Source organism: Rattus norvegicus, chromosome 5 (genome assembly GCF_021556685.1).
Source record: "Rattus norvegicus strain SHRSP/BbbUtx chromosome 5, alternate assembly SHRSP_T2T, whole genome shotgun sequence".
In the NCBI taxonomy this organism is placed as follows: domain Eukaryota; kingdom Metazoa; phylum Chordata; class Mammalia; order Rodentia; family Muridae; genus Rattus; species Rattus norvegicus.
The window spans coordinates 150,785,001-150,806,021 of record NC_141538.1 but is presented as its reverse complement, the minus strand read 5'-3'; the positions used below and the strand labels follow the sequence as shown (position 1 = coordinate 150,806,021).

At 46.7% G+C, this 21,021-nt stretch overlaps 1 protein-coding gene across 3 annotated transcripts in view; it reads right to left on the bottom strand.

The window, feature by feature from the left end:
- Positions 1–332: 332 nt before the first annotated feature.
- The window catches only part of Ptafr (platelet-activating factor receptor), a 29,578-nt gene continuing 8,889 nt past the window's right edge, over positions 333–21,021 (bottom strand). For all 3 annotated transcript variants that reach the window (NM_001429782.1, NM_001429784.1, NM_053321.3), the window contains 1 exon segment: positions 333–3,594. In NM_001429782.1, coding sequence (NP_001416711.1) covers positions 2,523–3,548 — 1,026 coding nt within the window. In that variant the 5' untranslated portion in view covers positions 3,549–3,594 and the 3' untranslated portion in view covers positions 333–2,522.

Below are 21,021 nucleotides of genomic sequence, written 5' to 3'. Positions count from 1 at the left end.
GGATTACATGGTAGATAGGGGATGGGAGCTAGCCTGTGCTCAGGGAGAATTCTAGGTTTGAATATTAATGACTCTGCCCCTCTGAGCCTCCTTTTCCCCCACATGTAAAATGGGCATAAAAATAATCTATGCAGTGGCTGTCAGAAGAACTATAAGTTTTTAAAGTTGACCAAAGTTTGCAGAGCATGATGGCGCACACCTTTGATCCCAGCACTTGGAAGGCAGGCAGATCTCTGTGAGTCTGAGGCCAGCATGGTCTACAGAGTGAGTCCAGGACAGCCAGGGATACACAGAGAAACCCTGTCTCGACAAAACAAAACCAAAAGGCCTAATTTGAAGAGAAAAATGTTTATTAAGCAAACCTACTGTGGTAAATGGATATTGCAAACCAGTGGCAAGGGAGATTTGCAGACGATGAAATTCAGACTATATCATATTAACACAGAGGCAGAGGATGTTATTTGATTGAAAGCACTAGACAACCATTTCAATGAGCTTAGGGAAGGAGAGAGAAGGAATCCTGACAAGAACCTCCCGGGACGCAAGAGAAAGCACCGGGGACGTGCCTGCTGGCCCCTCTGAAGCTGAGTGTTCTCACCACGTTCTAGCTTCTGTCTGGTCTAACCTGATTTCTTTGAAAAGCCACTTCTATCTACCAGTCACCTAGGTGGCCACCCAACCCACTTCACATGTAAACATGGTCACAGCTCCCCAAAAGGTGCACCCCGCATCCAGACATCTAACCCTCACCCCTTCAGTTCTAAACCAAGGATTGAGGGCACCAAATTCCCAGCAAAGGGGAGGATAGGGATAAATAGCCCAGAGTCAGCTGAACACGCACTGCCCAGAAGTCCCGTGAGGTAGGTTGAACCTCCCAGCTAACAACACCAAGAGGTAGAAAATTATATTCCCACGTCCTAAGCAACATTCAGCACAGGCAAGACTTGAACCCGGGTTTGTAAGATGTCTACGAAGTTCAAGTTGTTTTAGCCACTTTGTCCCCTTCAGCTAGATCCAGACTGCCGTCATCATTCCAAACTCAAGCTTGTCCGTTGGAACAAGCCTATGCTTGTCTAGCAGACAGGAAGCAATTGACCCAGCTTCAAGGAGACACTCGAAAGCACAAGGCTCAGGAAAACAGGAAAAGGTCCTCAGAGTTCTGAGTCTGAGGCTTCTGGATACTTCTCAGAGGGCCGGGGGGGATCTCACTTAAATGAAATAGCAGGTATGTTTTGAATACACCTGCCGTTTCATGTATACTCCTATGGGGTCATATTCGTTTTGCTTTATCCTATTAATTTTGTACATTTATTTATATGTATATGGGGGAGGCGGGACATGTGTGTGCCGCAGCATGAAAGCAAAGGTCAAAGGACAACTTGCAGAAATCTGTTCTCTCTTTGTACCATGTGGCTTCTGGGATCAAACTCTGATCAGCAGTGTTAGCTGCAAGTGCTCTCTACCCTCCACGACCATCTCACTGGCCCAGGGCCGTGCTCTCTAGGTCGGGAGACTGTGGAACCTTTAGGAGGAGGTAGGACCTGGCTGTAGAAGTAGGTGGCTGGGGGCGCGGGGGCGTGGGTTATATCCCAACCCTGGGTTAAGGTGCAGTCTTGGTTCCTGGCTCACTGCCACGTGGACAACCTCCGTCTCCTATTCCCACCACCAGAGTCTGAGCCCCACCATGCCTTCCTTGCCGTGAGGGACTGAGGTCCTCCAAACTGTGAGCCAAAATAAATCTCTCCCTCCTCGAGTTGTTTGCTGGGCACGGTGAGTGAAATGAGACTAAGACACTTGTCAAAAAATCACCACCAGGTGGCCAGAGGACCTCAAAAGAAGCTGCCTGCCGGAAGTGGAAAGTGCAGTGTTCTGAGGTAGCCACCTCTCTTCCATTCCCTCAGCACTCACTCAGGCCCGGGCAAAACTCAGCTGCCTCAGCAAACATGCACCCATCCTAGCTTCTGGTCAGCGTCTGTGTTATCTCCTCTGGTTATGTCTGAGGCAAGGTGCTGGGTGAGTCAGGCGATAACCACCAAACCACTTCCTTTAGGAAGAGCCACAAAGACCTTGTATCTGTAGATGGATAAAGGAAGGCACCATCCTAAACCCAATTGTTTTGCCAAAGATCACAATCAGTGAAGAGTCCCCACAACCCCTCTCCCCTCTTCCTGTAGCACCCGGAAGTCACTGCCCAATCCTTAAATTGCTGTCCCAGTTGAATGAACTGGGCTGCTCAGCGTCTCTCCCCAAGGTCTGGTGCTAGCAGGGTTGTCACAATCTGAAGCCCTGGATGAGTCCATCAGCCACAACCCTCTAGTGTTGACTCAAAGATGGATGAAAAGGAGCATTGGAGTTCTGTATTTTCCAGCAAATGGCTCTCTGTGAGGAAGTAACTGCCTCACTTAAGAGTCCACCAGGGTCCAAGTTGGGGGTTGGCCACAGGCAGGAACCTCTTAGCTTTCTGCGCCATCTGTGGGGGCCATAAAAGAGAAGGCTCTGGACCTGGCTTTAATAAGCATTGATTAATTTTTCAATGGCAGGACAGGAGTCTGGTTGGCTGGCATCATCACCTCGGTGCACGTGTCGCTAGTGGCTCGGGAGCACTTCCGGCTACTTCGCATGCTGTAAAACTTTTCGCTGAGGTGCTTCCGGAACTTCTTGGTGAGAAAGCAGTAGATAACAGGATCTAAGACGCAGTTGGTGCTCAGGAGGCACAGGGTGATTTGGTGGGCATCATTAATAGCCTGATGGAAGTTGGTCTGGTAGCCCAACTCTGCTAGGGTCCAGGGTAGCTGGACCACGTGATGGGGCACAAAGCAGATGACAAATACCGCCAAGACAGTGCAGACCATCCACAGCGCCCGGCGCTTCACTTCCGGTTTGCGCTGCTGCCGCACAGGCCGCGTGAGCAGCGTGTGGATGATGACCATGTTGCAGTAGAAGATGAGGAAGAAGACGAGGAAGAAACAGGAGGTGATGAAGATGTGGACGACAAGGATGGGCACACTGTATGGCTCATAATGCTCAAAGCAGCGGGTGATGTTACCTGAGCCATCCTTTTTGGGCACCACGTTGGTAGAGTCTGTGGCCAGGAAGTAGGATGCAGTAGCCGCGATGGATATCCAAATGACCAGGGACAAAGTGATGCCACGCTTGCGGGTGGTGGCCTGGGCGGTCTTGATGGGATAGGCTACTGCCTGGTAGCGGTTATAAGTGATGACGCCAAGGAAGGCCACACTGCAGTAGGTATTGATGAAGAAGAGGCAGCCAGCCAGGTTGCACAGGAATTTGTGTACAATCCAGTCGCCCTCGTTGGAGTAATAGACAATCCACAGCGGGAGGGTCATCAAGAAGAGCAGGTCCGCCACGGTGAGATTCACCATGAAGATCTTTATCTCATTCAGTTTCTTGGACGGGTACAAGGTGGCAAAGACCCACAGCACATAGCCATTGGCAACCACGCCCAGTACAAAGATGACGCTGTAAACGATCGGAAAGAGGGTGTATCGAAACTCAGAATCCACACGGAAGGAGCCATTTTGCTCCATTGCTCTGGGCAGGAAGGGTCACCTGGTCATGGAACGTTGTATGTCCCTGAAAGAACAATCGAAGACTCTGGTTAATAAAGAGCCAGGAAGAGAGTCGCTCATCTCAACAATTCCAAGGCTCTCTGCTACAGTTTGGATGCTGGAGTCCTCTCTAGGAATCATGTTGAAACTTAATCCCCAAGGATTAATGGGAAGTGGTCAAGGCAGAGTCTGCATAAACAGGGTTAACAGCCTGGAAGATGTTCCAATGGATAAATGCATCTGTAGCCAAGCCTGGCGTCCCGGTTGGATCCCCAGGACCCACATGTGGTGGGAGGTGAGACCTGAGTTGTGCTAGTTGTCATCTGACCTCTGACCTCTGTGCACCGTGTGGTGTATACCTATGTGTGGTACGTGTCTGTATGTGTGTGGTGCGTGTCTGTATGTGGTGTGTGCATGTGTGTAACTCCACTTCTGGGGGATCTGATGTTCTCTTTGGCCCGCCACCAGGCTCCAGGCACACACATGATGTATAGACATGCTCGAACACTCATATGCATAGAATAAATAAGTTTTTTTAAAAAAATTCATATTGAAAAAATTTTAGGGCAGGCATTGTGGTAATGGGATGAATTCACTTGAGAAGCAGAAGCAGGAAGGTCATCATGGGTTTGAGGCCATCCTGGCCTACAAAGTGTGTTTTAGGATAACCTAAGCTACGTAATGACACGCTATCTTTTAAAAAAAAAATTTTAACCCATTCAACAGATGAAGGGGTTATAGCACAGTGGTCTCTTTTGCTTGACATGCATGTGACCAAGGGTGGGACCTCCTACTCCACCTAAAACCCAACAAACCGAAATTATAAACATCTTTCGAGATGACTGGATAGTGCCCATTCAAAGTGTCAAGGTCAGAAAGACAAAGAAAGACTGTGGAACTGCCAGAGATCATACGACACTAAGTAGCCACATGGCCCAGCCTGGAGACTCACAAATATAATCCCAGCACTTGAGAAGCTAAGGCAAGAGAATTATAATGAATATCAGGCCAGCCTGGGCTATATAGTGAGTTGAAGGCTAGCCTGGACTATAGCATAAGACTTTGTCTCAAAAGAAAATCACTCATGTGTACACACACGTGTGCCCACATACACACACACACACACACATATTTATAGAAAAACAGTGGTCAGGATATCAAGTCCCTTCATTCTCCCATCCATCCATTCAACAGATATTTTAAAATATTTATTTACTTAATATATATTACTACACTGTAACTGTCTTCAGACACAGCAGAAGAGGGTGTCAGATCCCATTAGAGATGGTTGTGAGCCACCATGTGGTTGCTGGGATTTGAACTCAGGACCTCTGGAAGAGCAGTCAGCCATCTCTCCAGCCCCTGAACAAGTATGTCTGAGCAAGGACTCTGTCAGGCACACTGAAGAGCACAGCCAAGCAGCCCTGCCTTCAATGAGTATCGTGTCATGAAGGAGGAAAAATCTAAAGGAATTCAAATAGACAGCTGCTAAACAAAGAACAAGAGGGGTGCTAATCTGAAGAACAAAAAGAGGTCTGGGGGAGCAGGTGGCATTTCTGGGACATCCTAGAGGAGAAAGGGTGCAAACACCCCACGCAGATGCTGTACAAGACGCCAGGACTGAGCAGGCAAAGAGCTGGCAGTTTCTAAGAAGACCACCACGTATCCCTTACCCCAACCTCCAGCTCTCCAGCTACCACTCTGCCTGCACCCTGGGACCCTTCCCACCAGTCTCCAGCTAGAGTGACTTCCCTGGAAGGTCTTCAGAACTATCCAGACCTCACAGATTCAAAATACTCAAGATGCTGTCATGAAGGCGCTTCCATATTTAGTTTCTGTCTCTGTCTCTCTTTCCTTCTCTCCTTTCCTCCCTCCTCTCCTTCCTTCCCTCCCTCTCTTTCTACCTTGCTTCCTTCCCACCCTCCTTCCCAGTGCTGATAGAACCCAAGGCCCCTGTACACTGCTAAGCAAAGACTATGCCCCAAAGCTATGTGTTCTAGTTTGCTCCCCCAACTTGACACAGCCTAGAGTCATCCGAGAAGGCAGCTTCAGTTGAGAAGTTGCCCAAGTCAGATTAGTCTGCGTGTTATGTCTGTGGGGGATTGTCTCAACTGTTAAACAATGGAGGAAGGCACAGCCCACTGTGGGCGATGCCATCCTCTAGGCAGATGATTCTGAACTGTATAAAAAGCCAGCAAGCATCCTCCTCCATGGTTCCTGCTGTACTTCTTTGCAAGTGAGTTCCTTGTTGAAGGTAATGCCGTGTGGACTAGAAAGCTGCTCTCCTCTGCCTCTCATTTCCTGCCTTGACTTCCTCTGTCTGACTTCCTTCAATGACACACTGGAGTAGGCTAAGTAAACCCACTACCCCATTCCTTTCTAAATTGTTTTTAGTCCAAAAAATTTTTTTTTGCTTTTTTTTGTTGTTGTTTTGTTTTAGCTTTTTCTATTATTTATTTATTTATTTATTTATTTATTTATTTATTTACAGACACGGTTTCTCTGGTCTGGAACTCAGATCCCCCTGCCTCTGCCTCCTGAATGCTGGGAGTAAAGCCATGTGCCACAGCTGCCGGCTAGATCAGAATCTTTTAGCAAAGGCATCAGGAAGGAAACCAGAAGGAGCCACCCCTTCATTCCTTTCGATTTCAACTCATGATTGAGCCCTCATCTGAATTTCAGTTCTTCATGGAGGCTGAGACACCTGTGAGAACCAGAAAATATCTCCTCAACATTTATTCCCAGTACCAAAGACTCCTGCAGAGCAACAGGTGAGAAGCCTTGCTAATGGCCTCCATCCCTACGAGAGCCTTCCAGGGGTAAAACACTCGAGGAAAAGAGACTAAATACAAGCACATTTAAAGAAACAACCAGTTGTCACTGAAACTTTTTTGAGAACATTTTTGCGTCTTTCTTCCATTTAGTAAGATAGCAATTTCGATGTCAGATCTGGAGGTCTCAGAATTCCTGATAAATCATAATTGCTTCGCTAAAGTTTCTCTTAATCTATCCTTGTCTTGGAAAACAACAACAAAAAATATACCCTTGAGTCAGACTGTGAATTATATTGCTAATTTTCTTATTGTTGATGATGTTGTTTCAAGGCAAGGTTTCTCTGTGTAGCCCCAACTGTCCTAGAACTCATTCCGTAGACTAGGCTGGCCTGGAACTCAAAAGGCCACCTGTCTCTCTGCCTCCTGAGTGCTGGGATTAAAGGCACACACACCTTTGGGCCTGGCATGTGGGATTCAGAGACGGGTGGATCACTGTGAGTCAGAGGTCAGCCTGATCTACAGAGCCAAGAGGATGAAGAGTTCTCACTGAAATAAGGGGTCTGAGACCAAGTGGGCGATACTAGGGCCCTACCTCAAACAAACATACAAACAAAGTCACGGTGATTAAAAAATGCATACATATGCATACACTTAATAGAATTTTTAAATCTTTGATAAATCAAGAATGCTATCTTTTAGAATATTTTTACATTTACTTGTTTATTTAAAGTGTTTGGACCTGTGCACACAAGTGCCATGGCGCACGTGTAAAGGTCAGAAGATGACTTTGTAAGTTGGTTCTCTCTGTCTACCACATGAGACCCAAGGATCTTACTCAGGTCATACAGCTTCCCAGCAGGTTCGCTTACACTTACCAAGCCAACTGGTCAACCCTGAAACATCAGTTTTAGTAAATCCTAAGCATTTACGCATACATCTGTGGCTTTTGCTTTTGTTTTTGTTGTTATTTATGGTTAAGTCAACACAGGATTTCTCAGTGTAGCTTTGGTGATCAACTCACTCTGTAGACCAGGCTGGCCTTGAACCTACAGAGATCCACCTACCTCTGCCTCCCAAGTGCTGGGATTAAAGCCATGTGCCACCATGACCTGGCTAAGGGTACATCTTTTTAATACTCTACATGTGTTATGGATAGTACCTATAAAAGGCTTTTTTTTTTTTTTTTTTTTTGGCCAATTGAACTAGAATGTGGCCTTCTAGAAAAAAATGAGCCAAACTTGCCTCTGAATCAGCCTGGCAGAGGAAAGAAATTATAACTGATAAATTCAGTCATAGTGGCTCCTGCCTTTAATACGAACACTTGGGAGTTAGAAACACCACAGAATAAGTTCAAGGGCAGACTGAGCTACATGTGACCCTTTCTCAAACAAACAAACAAAGAAACAAAGAAACAAAGAAACAAACTAGTATTTATGATTTTTGATACAGTGTCAAAGAAGAGCTAGTTGGAGTGGTGGCACATGCCTGGAACTGCTTCAAGTTCAAGGTCAGCCAAGACTATAGTGGGTTCTCATCCCAAATCAAAAGAGCTGTTAAGAGTTCTTAAGAAGCCTGGAGGTGGTGGTGCACACCTTTAATCCCAGCACCCAGGAAGCAAAGGCAAGTGGATCTCTGTGAGTTCGAGGGCATTCTGGTCTACAGAGTTTCAGGACACCCAGGGCTACACAGAGAAACCCTGTCTTGAAAAAACAAACAGTGGTTAAGAGTGCTTGCTGTTGGGGTTGGGGATTTAGCTCAGTGGTAGAGTGCTTGCCTAGGAAGCACAAGGCCCTGGGTTCGGTCCCCAGCTCCAAAAAAAAAAAAGAAAAAAAAAAAAGAAAAAAAAAAGAAAAAAAAAAAAAGAGTGCTTGCTGTTTAAGCACAAGACTGTAAGTTTGGATTCCGGAACCCATGAAAAATCTTGGCATGGTCCTCACAGACAGTGAAGGTTGGAGGCAGGAGGATTGCTGATCTTGCTGGCTATAAGAAGAGCTGCAAACCGGGGTGGGGATTTAGCTCAGTGGTAGAGCGCTTGCCTAGGAAACGAAAGGCCCTGGGTTCGGTCCCCAGCTCCGAAAAAAAGAATCAAAAAAAAAAAAAAAAAAAAAAGAAGAGCTGCAAACCACAACATCAACAACAAAAATGTGTCTCCAGGTTTGGCAAGAGGTGAAAGAGGACCCCAACATCCTCCTCCAAATATATAGGGGAGTGTACGCCCCACATATGCACATACACCATACACACATACACACACACATTCACACACACACACATTCACATACACACACACTCACACACACTCTCACACACACACATATGCTCTCACACACATACACACATGCTTATACACACTCTCTTACATACGCTCTCACACACACAACACTCACACACACAACACTCAAACACATATACTCTCACACACATACACACACGTTCTCACACACATACTCTCTCACACACATACTCTCTTACACACACATTCTCACACAAACACTCTCACACGCACAACACTCACTCTCTCACTCTCTCTCACTCACACACACACTCTCTCTCTCACACACACATACATATTCTCTCTCTCACACACACATACACACACACTCTTGCACACATACTCTCTTACACACACACACATTCTCACACAAACACACTCTCACACGCACAACACTCACTCACTCTCTCTCTCTCACACACACACACATACACACACGTACATAGTCTCTCTCTCTCACATACCCTAACCCCAAAATAGGAATGAGCCTATAAATAAACCCTCGCCTGTGCGTGCCTGTCCTATAAGCAACCCTAATGAAACTTAGCAGCTTATCAAAGAAACAAGACAAACGGAAGGACAGACGCCAGCTTCCAGAGAGAGAGTAATTGGGAAGGAGAGCAGGTCAGTGGAAGGAAGCAAGAGAGGAATGAGGAGAATATGGCAGAAATGCTTTATGTACACGGAGGAAATTAACAAAGTCCTATTTGGGTGTTAATAAAACAGAGCTCTCCCGGCTGCAGCCCTCTGAGCTTAGGGATAGATCAGTAATTCTGTGCGTGCTAGGCTTTCATTTCTATCCCCAGCACAAGAAGAAAAAAGAAAACAACCTTCCTTTTACCAGTTCCCGTCTGTGTGCCAAGCGTTTCTTTCTTTTACCAAAGCAGCAGCTTGTCACACACAGACAATATGGGAGCTGCTCTGAGACCCCAACTGTCTCCTATTTAACTCAACAGTAAAGGGCTTTTAAAATAATGTAGAGATGCCCCACCCCGCCCCCGTAAACTGTTTTTTTTTTTTAACAATGCAATTGTGTTCTGTAAAATGAATTTTATTTGCTTTGAGATAGAAAAGCTTCTGTTTCTGTTTTGTTCTGTTTTTAATCGTTTTAGAAACTGTTAGCTAGTAATTCTTTTTCTCCTGTGCTGGAGATTAAACCTGAGGTTTCACACACGGCAGGCAAGAGCTCTAAAGAAAAGCAGCGCCCCGGCCCATGAGGTACACAGCAGTAGGTATAACCCACAGAACCCAGGGGTCTTTGAGACCTTCAATCAGTAAAGACATACCAGGGATGAGAAAATGTGCATGTCTCTGTCCCACAGTCCCAGCCCCTTCTTCTGATCCTCTTCTCTGTCCTGACTGGGGGTGCTCCTGAGGTGGGAAGCACATCTGGTCTAGCTCTCTGAGAAGGGCAGGGAGTGGCTGCAGTCCACAGCTGGGCAGCTCGGGGCACTCACTCTGTATCTGTGGGGAAATCATGTCTCTACCCACAAGTCACACAGGAAGTACCTTCCTTCTCTTGGGTCTGGCTCCCATTAGGGGGATACCCATGACTATCTCTAGAAAATCTCGAATCAGAGGGCCTGCTCAAGACGTGGTGGGCCCTGCCCTGTGTCATGCCTGCGCAGGCCCGCTGAGAAAGCCTATGGTTTGGTAAGCGAGGCACTCACTGGGTTTGCCAAAGAGGAGTGCCAACCTTCTATTTATCAGCCTACATAAAGCTTCGCCACAACTGTTTTTCTGTAGTAGGGGTACAAAGCCAGGGCCTTGCATGAGCTGACCAAGCATTCTACGTCTTGGTACCCCAAGTTCTCCTTTAGCTCTTCTGGTGTCATTAACTTATCCAGGCAGGAATTGAACTTGAAATTCTGATTTGCTGGGACCACAAACCTACAACGCCATGCCTAGCTCACCATAGGCTTAAGATATTGATTTCTTTTCATTTTGGTTTGGTTTGGTTTGGTTCGAGACAAGATTTTTCTGCGTAACCCTGGCTGTCCTGGAACTCGTGCTGTAGACCAGGCTGGTCTCGAACTCACAGAGATCCACCTGCCTCTGCCTCTCTAGGGCTTGGGCGCTGGGTTAAAGGCGCATCTGGCTTGGACACTGATTTCTATGCTTGTTTCCTCGCCAGGATGGCAGCTTCCTGAGAGCAGACTAAACCATTTGTATTTCTTTATTCCCAGTATCTGTGGCCAGGAATAAATGATCCACTAAGCCACTGGCAATCTCATGGTAGATGTCAGAAAGAAAATATGTCAGTTTTTCCAATGGGGCAAACTAAGGGTAAAAAGGAATGGGAAGAATGTGGTCTCTCCAGGCATAAGGACCTCGGATTGTATCTGGTTCATTGTTCATTTGCTTGCTAAGTGGCTTTAGGCGAGTGGCTTGACTCTCTGAGCCTTTGTCTTGCCCAGTGAAAAATCTTACCACAGGAGCCTGGGATATAGCTCAGTGGGAGGAGCGCGGCAGGTCTGATACAGAATACCCTAGGTTTGATCCCCAGCGCCACAGAGAGATAGGCACGAGGGAGGCAGAGGCAGGTGGGTCTCTGTAAGTTCAAGGCCAGCCTGGTGTACATAGTGAGTTCCAGGAAAGCCAGGGCTATGTAGAGAGACCCTGACTGAAATTAATTAATTAATTAACTAATTAATTAATTAATTAATCTCACGCTTCTAACAATGCCCAAAGATGACAGCGTGACTGAAATATGCCTGAGCCCTGTTGGCCAGGCCTTCCCTCCTCTCCCAGAGGAACTAACTATGGTTGTCAGAGGCTCTTAGACCCCATGCCAGCTCTTCCCAGCCCCAGGCAGTCTCTGGCACCTGCCAACACACCTTTCAAAAGTTCTGGAAGATTCCTCGGTTCTTAGTCTGTGGGTGGGACTCCTATTAGCGCCCAGCCTGTTGGCCCTTGCAGTGTGGTAAATAAACCTTTCTTTCTATTAAAATAATAATATAATTTAATTTAATTTGGAAAAGCAAGCTGAGGAAATGCACAGGCATTTAGAAGGAGGAAGAGGTTTGAACCACTCAATTTAAAACTTGGGCACAGTTCCCTGGACAGGTCAAAGCTGAGTCAAGTGCCCAGGCCCAGCCTTCAGATGGGGGTGGGGTGAACCATGCATATTAAAGAAACCAAGGAATCCATCCTGCCCTCTGGCTTTCTACCCCACACCCACTGTGAACACTGAACACCGGCAGCTCCCAGGGAACCTGAAGAAAGGGTTTCCAGCTAAGACAGTAAGAGAGGAGGGACCATCAGGGCAGAAGAAAGAATGTGGTGGTTACTGCCCCAGGGTAGACACTGAGCTGGAAAGCTGAATTGGCCAGCAAGCCAGCCCTGTTACTTTGTGGAGTCAGTTGAGGGCAAGGGTAGAAATGTCTAAATATTTATAAGCTGTAAATTGGACGTGCGCAACCTCGTTCCAGTCTCTTCCAGTTCCTTGCAAATCCTCAGGCGAGAAGACGTGTTCGCCAACAGGACCAGGACAAGGAGTGGCAGAGAGAGAGAGAGAAGGGCATTTTTCCACATGGACACCACCACCTGGACCCAAGCACTCCTTTCTTGGTTGAGGGTGTTGGAGAGGAACTTGACCCCACCCACCTAAACCTGGGACACTGGCCAACCTTCACGAGGGAAATCTCAGGTGTCAGTCCTTACCTGGGGATCATATATCCTGCACAAATCAGCTTTGTAAAATGGGTTTATACTCATTTCTTTTCTAGATGAGATACCTATTGTTCCAGGAGAGAATGTGGGATTAAGAAAGAAGCTGGAGAGACGGCTCAGCGGTTAAGAGCACTGACTGCTCTTCCAGAGGTCCTGAGTTCAAATCCCAGCACCCACATGGCGGCTCACAACCATCTGTAATGGGATCCAATGCCCTCTTCTGGTGTGTCTGAAGAGAGTGACAGTGTACTCACATACATAAAATAAGTAAATAAGTAAATCTGAAAAGAAAGAAAGAATACAAATCTGTCCATTTTCACAAAGCTCAGAAATGGTAATCTGAGACTCTCCAAAGCAGGCTGTGACCAGTGCTGGGAGCCAATTGTCCCTGGACCAACACCTCAAACACTCACAGAGCTGCCCTAAGGCCTGGGCAGAGTTCAAATGCCTGTCAGGCATGGTGGCTCCATGCCAGCCCTAGGGAGGCAGAGGCAGGAGGATATCTGTGAACCTGAGCCTGGTCTATATAGGGAGTCCCAGGCCAGTCAATGCTACACAGTGAGACTCTGTCTCAACAAAGAAAAGTTACAAATGGCCAGCAGGAGAAGTTTCCTTCATCCAGGACCCTGCTATTTTCTCTACACCTGGGAGACAGAACCCAAGTGAGCAGAAAGGAGGATGAGTTTGCTTCACACTGAGCCTGTCCAGCCTGGTAGAGCGGGGACTGGGAGCCAATTCTCATGCGCGTAAGGCCCCATGCCCTTATCGGCAGTGTGAATACTTATTGTTTGTTTGCTTGTTTAGGTAGGGTTTCATTACGTAGCCTTGGCTGGTCTGAAATTTGCTATGAAAAGGCTGGCCACGAACTCACAGATATCCTCCCGAAATTTGGTATTAAAGGCATGCACCAGCAGGTCTGGCTTGCACTATAAATATTTTTAGATAGGCTTAAAGCCAGGCATGCTGGTATACCCCTGTAATGCCAACACCTGGAAGGCACAGGCAGGAAGAACTGGAGATTTTTTTTTTTTTTTTTGGTTCTTTTTTTCGGAGCTGGGGACCGAACCCAGGGCCTTGCACTTCCCAGGTAAGCGCTCTACCACTGAGCTAAATCCCCAACCCCAGAACTGGAGATTAAGGCCAGTCTTGACTACCTAGCAAACTCAAGGCCTGCCCCAACTACATAAACTATCGTATAAGACCGTCTAAAAAGGGGTTGAGGGTAGAGGAATTGGCCATAATGACACGTACCTGTATCTTCAGCAATCAGGATGCTGGGGCAGGAGGTTTGCCTTGTGTTCCAGGCCAACCTCGTCTACACTATAGAGAGCTGTCTCAAAACAACAACAAAAACGGCAGAGCCCAGACCCCGCTTGAGTTTGGTTCTCACGCTGCAGGACACAAAGGGGAAGAGGGAAGGACTGACTTTACTCCCAGTCACTTCTCCAAAGAAAATACGGCTGGACCACAAGCGCATGAACCGCGTCGACACCAGCCATCCTCACAGAAGTGCAGTGAAATCGACCCACCCCACAGCCACTAAAATGAACTCTGTCAAAGATAAAACGCGGGTCTGGAGATGTGTGGATAAGGACCTGAGTGTAGTCCCCTTCACCCATATAAAGGGTTGTGTGGCTCCGAGCGTCTATAACAGCAGCCCCAGGGAAATGGAGACAGGTGGGTCCTCAGAGCTCACTGACCACCCAGCTCAGCTGGAGTTGTGAGATCCAGGGTCGGCGAAGGCCCTACTCAAAATGTAAGATGGAGAGAAACTGAAGAAGACATTCTGGCACTGACCCCTGGCCTCTACTGACAAATACATGAGTGTGTGCTCCCTCACACCCGAATGCACACATAGGAAAAGCTAGGCATGGGGCTAGAAAAATGGCTCAGCACTTAAGAGCACTGACTGCTCCTCCAGAAGCCCTTCCCAGCATCCACAGCGTGGCTTACAACCATCCAGAACTGTAGTTCCAGAGGATTCCTGCCTTCTTATGGCCACAATAGGTACTGCACCCATGTGGTACATATAAGCAAAACATACATATACATAAAATAAAAATGTATCCTTTCTTATATTAAAAAAAACCGGGGCTGGAGAGATGGCTCAGTGGTTAAGAGAACTGACTGCTCTTCCAGAGGTCCTGAGTTCAAATCCCAGCAACCACATGGTGGCTCACAACCATCTGTAATGGGACCCGATGCCCTCTTCTGGTGTGTCTGAAGACCGCTACAGTGTACTCATACACAAAATAAATAAATAAATCTTTAAAAAAAAAAAAAACCGAATTGGAAGGTGAGGACTAGCAATCAAGGTTACCCTCTATACTATATATATACATATATATATATATATATATATATATATAACACTATACATGTGTCTACACTCACACGCAAATACACATACATAGCATGCATCATAAACACACAAAAATTTAAGTTTGTAAACAGAACTTTAAGGGCTGGAGAGACTACTCAGTGGTTTGAGGCCAGCCTAGTCTACATAGCAATTTCCAGAGACCTTGTCATTCATATATATATATGTATATACACACATATATATGTTGTCTCTCTGTCTCTCTGTCTCTGTCTCTGTCTCTGTCTCTCTCTGTCTCTGTCTCTCTCTGTCTCTCTCTCTTGTGTACACACACACACACAAACACACACAATAACTTACGAGCAAGTGCTATGACTTTAATGTGCCCCTTCCAAAAGGAATGTTGGAATTTAGACCTTGTTGATGTTAAGTAAAGATAGTTTTGAGAAGCTGGAACAATGGCTCAGTAAATAAGGCATTGGCTGCCAAGTCTAATGACTGGAGACCACATCAAAGAAGAAGGGAACCAGAGCTGTTCTCCATACTCATGCTTTGGCGCACGCATGCGCTCCTCTCCCCGCCCCACGCCCTAGCCCTTTCCACAGACAGGTAAACAGAAAAGCAAGAATACAGAGTAGCAGCTGGTGAGGTAGCTGGTAGAGGGCTTGCCAGTCCTGCAGAGCCTTTAAGACGTAGCTTCACATAACCCTGGTGTGATGTCCCACGCCTGTATTCCCAGCATGGAGGAGGTAAGGGGTGGGAAGAGCAAATGTTTATGGTCATCCTCAGCCATTCAGCAAGCTCAAGGTTAGACTCTGCTTCTAATTAACCAATTAAATGAGATTAACCAATTAAATGTAATGAGATCTGATGCCCTCTTCTGGTGTGTCTGAAGACAGTCTTTTTTTTTAAGTATGCTGTGTACTTTTTTCTTTTTCTTTGTTTTTTAAAGGTTTATTTATTTATTATGTATATAGCATCCTGCCTGCATGCACACCTGCAGACCAGAAGATCTCATTACAGATGGTTGTGAGCCACCATGTGGTTGCTGGGATTTGAACTCAGGACCTCTGAAAGAGCAGTCAGTGCTCTTAACCTCTGAGCCATCTCTCCAGCCCCTGTGTACTTTTTTAAGGTGTCCCGTGGGAGGTTCATCGTTTTTCTTTTTCTTTTCTTTTCTTTTTTTCTTTTTTCTTTTTTCGGAGGTGGAGACTGAACCCAGGGCCTTGTGCTTGCTAGGCAAGCGCTCTACCACTGAGCTAAATCCCCAGCCCACATTGTTTTTCTTTTCAGATTTATCCTTTATTATTTTTACTTATGTGTAAGTCTGTGTACACATGAATACAAGTGCCCCCAGAGGCTCTGGTCTGGAGCTCGGGTTTCCAAGTTGTTGTGAGTCCCCTGACATGGTTACTCTAAATTCAACTCAGGTCCTCTGGAGGTGAAGTACATGCATTTAACCACTGAGCCATCTCTCTAGCCCATGTTGTGTGCTTTTGTGTGTTTGGTTGCTTGGTTGGTTGGCTGGTTGGTTGGTTTGGTTCAGTTTTTCAAGACAGACTTTCTCTGTGTAGCCTTGGCTGTCCCAGAACTCGCTATGTTGACCAGACTGGCCTCCAACTCAGAAATCTGCCTGGCTCAAGGCATGGGCCACCACCTCCCAGCCGTGTCATCTATTTTTAACTTGAAATCACATGACCCAAACTTCATAAGTGCACAGTCTTTGGGCAAACTGCTTCTCTTCTTAGCCTTAGCTGCAGAATACAGATTATAACAGATTCCTGAAAACTTGAAATACCCACGATCCCACTTCCTAGGACCACTGCAAGGATTAAGTGAAAACTGTCTGCTAAGACCAGCGAGATGACTCAGCTGTTAAATACATCAAATCTAAAGACCCTAGTTCCAGCCGCAGAACCCTCACGATGAAGAGAAATGACATATTTATCCCCTGACCTCCGCACATCTGCCGGTGGCTCACAGGTACCCATATACATATATATAAACATGTGAATATAATTTTAAAATAAGCTCTTCTATGTTTGGAAAGTCACGTGTACACACACACACAGGAAAATAAGAGGAAAGTGTTGAACCTATAGTAGGTGCTCAATAAATAGTTACCTCCTGTTCTGGTCCCTGTTGCCTCACATTTGTGTCCTGGCTGGGGCAGGACCCTCTTAGAATCCCCTCATAGTGCTCTCACTGCCGTTTCTCCAGATGAGAGAACAACTGAGGCCAAATGTGGAGATCAAATGTCCATGGAGACTCTGGACCAGATTTCCTGCAGTCATAGCATTATGCTAATTGAATTACTGATCGAAGATTGGAGATCTTTGTTAAGGGCTGGGTCTCAGGGCTAGGAATAGAATTAGCCATTTTCCTTTGTGCTGGGGACCCTACCTTGACTGAGGTATGACTGTGTATATGAAAGTGTGTGCATGAAGGTGTGTGTGTGCGTGTGTCTGTGTATATGTCTCCGTGTGTGGATGTGTATCTCTATGTATGAGTGTGTGAGTGTATGTGTGTGTTGTATGTATGTGTGTCTCTGTGTTTGTTGTGTCTGTATGTGTGTGTGTCTGTGTATCTTTGTGTGTGTGGATGTGTACTATGTGTGTGTTTATATGTGTGTATCTGTGTGTATGAGTGTGTGCGTGCGTGCTCTCTGAGTGTTGTTACTCAGGTTGGTCTGCCTTGTCTTTTGAGACGGGATCTCTCAGTGAGTAAGTGAGGCTAACTTGCCAGCCAGTGAGCCCCAACAACACCCCTGTCTCATCTTCGGTACCCAGCACTAGGATTGTAGGTTTGGGCTCTGTGACTACTGACTTTTTTCACATGAAGATCAAACTCAGGTCCTGATGCATGCAAGATGGACAATTGGCTCTACTGAGCCCCTGCTCCCCACACCTTTTTTTCTATTTATTTATTTATTTATTTATTTATTTATTTATTTATTTATTTACTGGGACAGGGTCTCCCTCTATATCTCAGTCTGATCTCAAACTCACAGCAATCCCCCTGCCTCAGCCTCCAAAGTTCCAGGATTTCAGATGTGGCCCATCATGTCTGACTAAATTTCCTTTCCTCATGTGCCCAATAATGAGAATTAAACCCTTTCTGGGAAGGTAGGTGGGGGTGGTGGCTGGCGCACACCTTTAAGCACTCCCACCGGGGAGGCAGAAGCAGGTAGATCTCTGAGTTCAAGGAAACCTGGTCTACATAGCAAGTTCCAGAACTTGTGAGGGCTACACAGAGAAAACCAAAAAAAACTAACAAACCAATCAAAACAACAAAAAAAAAAAAAAAAAAAACATTTGTATGGCCAGATGTCTTGGTACAAGCCTATAATCCCGGCATTTTGGTAAGAGGATCAAGAATTCATGTCCCAGCCTGATCTACATAGTAAGTTGGAGGCCAGCCTGGATTGCACAAAATACTATCTCAATAAAATAAAATAAATATATAAATACAAATAAATAAAATCAAAGTCTTCCTATGTACAGGATATTGTTAACAAATCTACACTCTTTCCCCCATGCAATGCCATTCACGAATTACCAGATTGTTCTAGGAGCAGAAAGGAAGTTTATGCAATGGTCAGGGCTGTCTCTCCCAGCAGGTTTAGGGCCTGGGATTTTACTAGGGCTGAGATGTTGGGGCAGGGGCGGGGATGCGTGCATCTGTGGTCATCAAACCCTTCCAGGAAGGAGATTTCCAGGAACTTCGATGTCCTTTCTTCTCTTCCTCTTCTCTGTTTTGGTCACGGTCCAGCTTTGTCATGGCAACTGACAAACTTTTGTCATCACAAACATTCCAAGGTTGTCTAGAGTGCCAACATGGCGGCCAGACCAGCTGTCTTATCTCTCTGGTCATCAGGATTTTGATCATTTTGCAAGTTAGATTGGAAGGACAAGAAAAGCTGCCAGCACGCTCAAGGTTTAGAATGGTAACAGTAGTTCCAATGACTGAGGGAGCTACTTCCCTTCCCAGGGTCCTCACAGTACTCTTCCTGCTAATAAGTGGCAAATCTACCCTGTGCTGTACCAACCATGTCTTTGGGAAGAAGCTTCCAGGATGGCAGGAGGGAAAGCATAGTCACTGGAGTCAAGAGAGCAGGACTCCAGTCTCAGCGAGGTTCCCCACCATCCTAAGAGAACCTCTCCTCAATTCAGAGCCCCAGAGTTTTTTTGGTTCTTTTTTTTTTTTTTTTTCGGAGCTGGGGACCGAACCCAGGGCCTTGCGCTTCCTAGGCAAGCGCTCTACCCCTGAGCTAAATCCCCAACCCCCAGAGTTTTTATCTGAAAACTGGGGTGCCCTGCCAGCCTCAACGAGGGGTTGTAAAAGGGAAGAGAGATCACAGGGAGTGGAAGACAAAGTGTTTGGAAAAAGGTTAACACGCTTGGTAAATTGAAATGGGCTTTACGAACTGGAAAGGGCCTTGCACAAGTGACTGACTTATTTCCTGGCCCAGCCAGTCTGAGTGTTCTGCAAAGCCGGTGGAAGGTCCCACTCCCGTGGAGCTGAATACCGCTCCCCACCCCCCACCCCCACACACAAATACACACGGAAGCGTCTCCCACCCTCATCATGTTTCTAAGCGACTGCTAGGAGCAGCTGTGCTGAGGGCTACTTCTGCTCTGGGGAACTGTTTCTACTCTCAGTGCAGACTCCTGTCGCCACAGCCCATCCTCTAGCTCAGTTCTCATCCCATCCTGAGCCCCAACCTCCATCCACTGAGGGACCCTGTATGGAAAAGGAGGGCTCAATGGCCTTCAATAAGACCTGTCTGCAAGCAAGAGTGGGAATGGCTCTGATTCCCAAAAAAGGACAAACAGATGGGGAGGAACTGGGAGGAATAGAGAGAGGGGAAACTCTAAAATAGATAGATAGATAGATAGATAGATAGATAGATAGATAGATAGATAGATAGATACATACATACATACATACATACATACATACATACATGGATACTTTATTTTTTTAAAGATAAAACAGATGCCATGCCAGGGGCTCATCACATCTCACCAATCAGGAGGAAAACTTACCCATGATGCACATTTGGTCAGCACTGTCAGGGACTTGAATCCCTTGCCCAAACTTTCACTGACCGGATGGAATGACCCAAGGTGACTAGGGTGAGGACAGAGCTGGCCTGTGACTCACTGTCCACCCCAAAGAAGTACAACTTTGGTGATCCTATTTTTTCACATGTGTCATACATATCTCTTCTGGTACATGTCTGGGAGGCGCTGGGGTCTCAGGGAGCCCACACTGGCCTTCAGCTTGCTACGTAGCTAAGGCTAACCTTGAGCTGATCTGACTGCCTCTGCCTCTGGAGGGTTGGGAATCACAGATGTGCCCACCAGACCTAACTCAGTGCATATTCCTGTGCACGTTTTAAACCCTGCCAACTAGGAGAAGAAACAATAAACAAACATTTGCTCCTCTTTAAGACGTCTGCAGTCAATTCTGCAGTGTCAGTCGGCATTGGCAGTGACACTTCTGTTTTTAGTGTTTTATGCTCAGCAAAGCACGTCCTCCCACTTATTAATTCATCTTTCCACAAACCTTCAAGGTCAGAATTTTAAACCACAGAAGAGAAAAGCGAGGCGACTCAATGGCCCCAGACTGGAGATTATAAGCAAAACCAAAGGCTCGGAAGGCCAGTCATCTCCCTTTCTCTGACTGGGTACGCAGAGGAAGGGATTCCCTCTGCGGTAACCATCTCCCCAGCATACTCTTGGTCACTGACCATCTGGAGCACAGCCTGGCGTTCTGTCAGCAGCAAGTGAGAGAGCTGCGGGTCGCTTATCTCTCAGTATCCCTCAAGTCCTTGGCCAGAAGCTCTGATTTGTCAGCCTCACCCCAAGGCTTCCTGCCAGGGAGAGATAGCCAGTACCATACTGGCCTCTGTCCCCAAGACCTGAGATTTAATGTGACAACCATTCCTGGGTCTAGTTCTTTGTGCCAGCCACCCAGTCATCATCACTCTGGGGGAAACGCAGGAGTGGGCGAGGTCCCAGGGACCCAGACCATTTAGCTCACCCTCCCAGGAAAGCCTACTGGGGAGATGATATTGATTATACAGAGACGGTGTATAACTTCGCCAAAGTCACACAGCGAGTAGAGCAAAGGGTGGTCTGCTCACAGAGCTCTAAGCAGCTGCCTCCTCACCATCACCCCCACCAGGGGTTACAACTGCGATGGCTCCAGGTTACTCTCAGAAATGAGGGGGTCCCTGGAGTGTCTAAGCACCTGATGACAGGCCAGAAATGCCCATCACTCAGAAGGCTGAAAGCGAATTAAGAACCAAGACTAGGGGGGTTGGGGATTTAGCTCAGTGGTAGAGCGCTTACCTAGGAAGCGCAAGGCCCTGGGTTTGGTCCCCAGCTCCAAAAAAAAAAGAACCAA